Source organism: Aethalodelphis obliquidens, unplaced genomic scaffold, assembly GCF_003676395.1.
Source record: "Aethalodelphis obliquidens isolate GAN/ISIS:26980383/991018 unplaced genomic scaffold, ASM367639v1 scaffold3, whole genome shotgun sequence".
Classification (NCBI taxonomy): domain Eukaryota; kingdom Metazoa; phylum Chordata; class Mammalia; order Artiodactyla; family Delphinidae; genus Aethalodelphis; species Aethalodelphis obliquidens.
In genome coordinates, this window is record NW_020837947.1 from 2,149,078 (window position 1) to 2,153,527 (window position 4,450).

Below are 4,450 nucleotides of genomic sequence, written 5' to 3' on the forward strand. Positions count from 1 at the left end.
CCACCCCCTCCCCTCCCCCTCCTTTCCCTTTACAAGTGAAATAAATGGAGGAAGCAATTATGCTAATAGGTTTTTCTTTCGCAGCAAAAGCCGGAAGTCACGGCTGCCATTGCCTTGGCCTGAGCTGGCTCTGGTTACCTATTTGACCTTTTGTTCGCTTCACAGCACGCTATGCTAGGCACCAAGTGAGGAATGACAAAAACAAGAAAAGTGTGCATTGTGTCTACACAGCGTTAAGCTGGAGCTGCTGGCTCTGCCTCAGGCCTAGCGGGAACCTTGGTCTCCAAGGAGGCACCTGGCTGCCCTGGCCCCCGCCTTCTCAGGGATGAGGCAGGGGCTGCAGGAAGCAGGAGACGTGAGGGCCCCTCTGCCCCAGGCGGGGCACACTGGCTGCTTCCCCCGCGTCTCCACTTGCTGATTCCCCTTGACCAGAGTTCACCGCAGTCTCCTCCCCTCCCATCCCTCGGCTGGAGGACAGGCCGCCTGCCCAGGCAGCCTGTTGCTGGGGGTCTCCAGGACCTGGAGATGACCCAGACCACCTAGCCCTGGCAGCGGGGCCCCTGACTGGGCTGGCCTTGTCCCCGCAGAGCAGCCTGTACAGCGAGGAGGGCCTGGGGGTGGCGGCGCTCAGCACACTCTATGGCGGGATGCTGCTGTCCTCCATGTTCCTGCCACCCATCCTCATTAAGAAGCTCGGCTGCAAGTGGACCATCGTCATCGCCATGTGCTGCTACGTGACCTTCACCCTGGGCAACTTCTACGCCAGCTGGTACGCCCACATTCAGATGCTTCCCGACATTCCCCTCTCGGCTTCTGGGACAGGACGGTAGCGTGGCCTTCTTCCCATGTTTTCCCACCGAGATGTCTCTGTCCCCTCTGCTGGGCCCATGCTCCCCTGACTGACCATCCTGGCCTCTCCTGAGGCTTCCAGCTTCCCTCCTGGGCCAGGGCACTTTTATGGCCCAGCAACGAGGGGAGAATCTGCCTAAGATGCGGAGGGTGAATTTCAGGGGGACTGAGCAGAATGTGACCTGCGGACCAAACCCCACACCCTCACCCCATCACAGGGAGTGGACGCAGCAGGGCTGGAGCCAGTGCCCCAGGCCGGGCCTGAGCTCTACCTGCGCCCTGGGAAAGGGACCCTCGGGGACCAAGCTCTGAGGGCAAGGGCCACGTGCCCTCGTTGCCAGGCGTACACTTATCAAACATCTCTTTGAGGGACACCCCGCTGCCATCCAGGATGTATTGATAGGATGGCTTCACGTTATTCTTTTTCTTGTTACCGTAGAGTTCTCATACAGAATCCTCATGGAGGAGAGCGACAGCTAGACGGATAGGTAGACAGATAGATAAGTAGATAGATAGATAATAAATCGTTTCTAACGTACTGCCATTAGAAATACCTAGAACCCGCCCAGCCTTATTTGTAACCCCAGCTCATTGTAGCTACGTCCAAACACAAAGAAACTGCACTGGCACCGAATTTCACTCTTACAAATGATGCTGAACGAGAAAAGACACAGATTTTTGCGTTCATCTGAGGCTAAGGGGCGACTCTGTCCAGCAGAGCACCACCAATGACACGGCAGTGCTTCCCTGGGCCAGGCAAGGAGCTTCCTTCTCCCCGAACAGAGGGAAGAGCGGAGAGCCCGAGGCAGCCCATGCCCGCGTTTCGTTTCTCAGGTACACGCTGATCCCCACTTCCATCCTGCTGGGACTCGGAGCGGCCCCGCTGTGGTCCGCGCAGGGCACCTACCTCACCACCATGGGCAGCACGCACGCAGAGAAGACAGGAAAGCTTGGCAAAGACGTGGTCAGCCAGTATTTTGGCATCTTCTTCCTCATATACCAGTCAGCTGGTGGGTTTGGCAACCTGATCTCGTCTCTGGTGTTCGGCCAGACGCCCACTCAAGGTAACAGGAAGGAAGTGGTGACCATGGAGGGCCCCTGGTCCCTCTACACACGTCCTCATTCAGGACTTGAGCAGGTGGTCCCGTGAGGTCGCAAGGCATGGCTCTCAGGCTGCCTGTGCCTCAGAGTCAGCTGGCCCCCGGCTCTTCCCCAGGCAGTCTGGTCGGGTCTGAGGGTCCGTCTGGTCCACGGGTGCCCCAGCAATTCCAACCCTGGCCTCCCCTGAGCACAGGGGAGCCTGAGGTGCCCTGGGGAAACTTAGGGCCACCGCTCAACTGTGGAACTCGGGTTCACGGAGTCCTTTACTATCCTTCTAGACTAAGAACGGGTCCCATGGATTTATTTTGCCCCTGAATTGGTCCATTCACCAGCGTTTTCCTTGTTACACAAAGGACCACTTATCACTTAACAGATTTGAACGTTTGGTGACTGATGCTTTAATTCATCTGTCTGCCTGACCACAGACAGGGCTGCAAAGTGTGGCTCTGCCCTATGCCTGCACCCTTTGATGTCTGAGGACTTAGACCAAGGACAGAGGAAATAAATACCTTCAATTCTCACAGGAAATGTATTAATGGGGAAAAACGTTCTAACTCTCCTGCTCTTATCAGGATCATGTCTCTCTCTCTCTGCCCTGATCCTGTTAACCCATGTAAAGTCCCACGTTTGGGAAACTGTAATAAAAAATCCGTCTCCCCTTTTTGCTCATGTGATGTCATCCCTTGCTAAGTGCATCCACAGAAGGGAACCTTTACGGTGGACAGACACCAATCGTTACTCAGTATTGGAGAAACCGTCAGCAATCAGCCAACAGAAGCTGGGGTGAAGGTTCAGTCTCTGACATGACTGTGGTGAAGGAGCGAACGGGTTTACTTTTAAAGACATACAGACAAGTGAGCTTCAGTCTCTGCCGATCATAGGACACAGAATGTGAGGGCTGGAAGGCACTGAGAGAGCACTGCAAGTTCTCTCAGCCTTTCTAGGCTTCCAGCCTCCACACGACGAGCTGCGCATCTCACCGGCCAAGGGGATTTTGCAGCATTTTATGTGATAGAATCTGTTTGATGGAAACAATGAAACACTGAGTGTTCTTTCCTCCATGACATCCATCGTCTCTCTCCCGAGATTCTGATGTAGGTCTACTGAGGGTCACTGATCGTTCCAATTTTATTCTTTTAATGGAGAAGAAAGTAACATTCAGAGAAGGTATGCAATAACCTGCCGGAGGTCATGGGACTGGTTCCAGGTGAATCTGAGAGAGAACCCAGTGGGCCTGACACCCAGTCTGATGTACTCTAGTTCTTAATTAATTCCGAAAAGGGGACAAGGTTCAATTACGTCAAGAATGTAATATAACAAGTCACCGACATTTATTGCACATTGGTCCAGAGTGTCTTAAAATCAAGCACCCAGACACGTGCCCAATGGGAAAAGCATTCTGGGACACTGGGTCAAACGAGCCCTTGTCTCGTGACTCTGACCTATGGTGATGTCTTGTCCTCTGCGTGTCCAGGCTCCTTTTCCCTGGGCGTTTTCTTCCTTGGGTACCGTCTCCTGTCAAGTTACCCGTGTCCTCAAAGCACCTCTTTGCTTCCTCCTTCACAGGGGCCATCCCGGAGGAGCAGCTCCTGTCCTGCGGGGCCAGTGACTGCCTCATGGCCACGGCGTCCACCAACAGCACCAACCGTCCCTCCCAGGAGCTGATCTACACCCTGCTGGGCATCTACACAGGTACGTGCTCGGCACCAGGAACCCAGGCAAAGCAAGCCCATCGCCTTCCTGGGTTGAAAAGACCACCTGCTCAAGGTATGAATAGTCTCTTCACCTGCAAAAGCCCCACAAAACGCGTCCAGCTGGGTTGTACTCAGCCTTTTCCACGTGAAACCGAACGCAGCAGCCTCTGCTGGCCGAGGTCTCCTGTGGTGATAGAAGCACTTCGCGTCTGCACCGTCCAGGCCAGTAGCCATTACGTGCACTTACTTAAATTCTAATTATCGAAAGTAAAATTACCGTTCTGAGCTCACAGCAGCCACGTTCCAAGTGCTGAATGGCCACGCGGAGCGATGGCAGCCCCAGCAAGTGGACCACGGCCTTGGTGGGTTGTGGCTACTCGTGTTCTAAGTACGTCCAGGTGGATTTGGGAAGTCCCAAATCCCGGTGTTATCACCTTTTCCGAGGAGTACATTTGAACGGCTTCTGCTGAGAGGCTGGGTTTGGGAACGGGTCTCCCCAGCACCCGCCCTCGGGCATCGGCGAGGCCTTGGGGCTCCCCCTGCTGGTCACAGGGCAGCGGAAGGCACAGGACGTTGGAAGTTCATGAAAGATGGTTGCCCGAGGGAGTGAACCCCTATTGTTCTTATCCTTAGACGCTCATTTGAATGGAAAATGTTTATGTTAATAGCTTTCTAAATGACTTTGCTCTTACAGATGTATCACCACTTTGACGGGCGTACCCTTAGACTAGTTTTGTTGTTGTTACCATTTGAAGAAAATTTAAGGGTATTCTCTGTCATTCTTTTTTTTTTTTTTTTTTTTTTTT

The 4,450-nt window shown here is 53.7% G+C and overlaps 1 protein-coding gene across 2 annotated transcripts in view; it reads left to right on the forward strand.

Annotated features, from left to right (window-relative positions):
• The window catches only part of UNC93A (unc-93 homolog A), a 25,664-nt gene that overhangs the window by 4,458 nt on the left and 16,756 nt on the right, over window positions 1-4,450 (forward strand). The window contains exons 2-4 of one of the 2 annotated variants that reach the window (XM_027079112.1): window positions 588-769; window positions 1,684-1,913; window positions 3,517-3,642. In XM_027079112.1, coding sequence (XP_026934913.1) covers window positions 588-769; window positions 1,684-1,913; window positions 3,517-3,642 — 538 coding nt within the window. The remainder of the gene's footprint in view (window positions 1-587; window positions 770-1,683; window positions 1,914-3,516; window positions 3,643-4,450) is intronic. The other variant, XM_027079121.1, reaches the window with a different exon arrangement.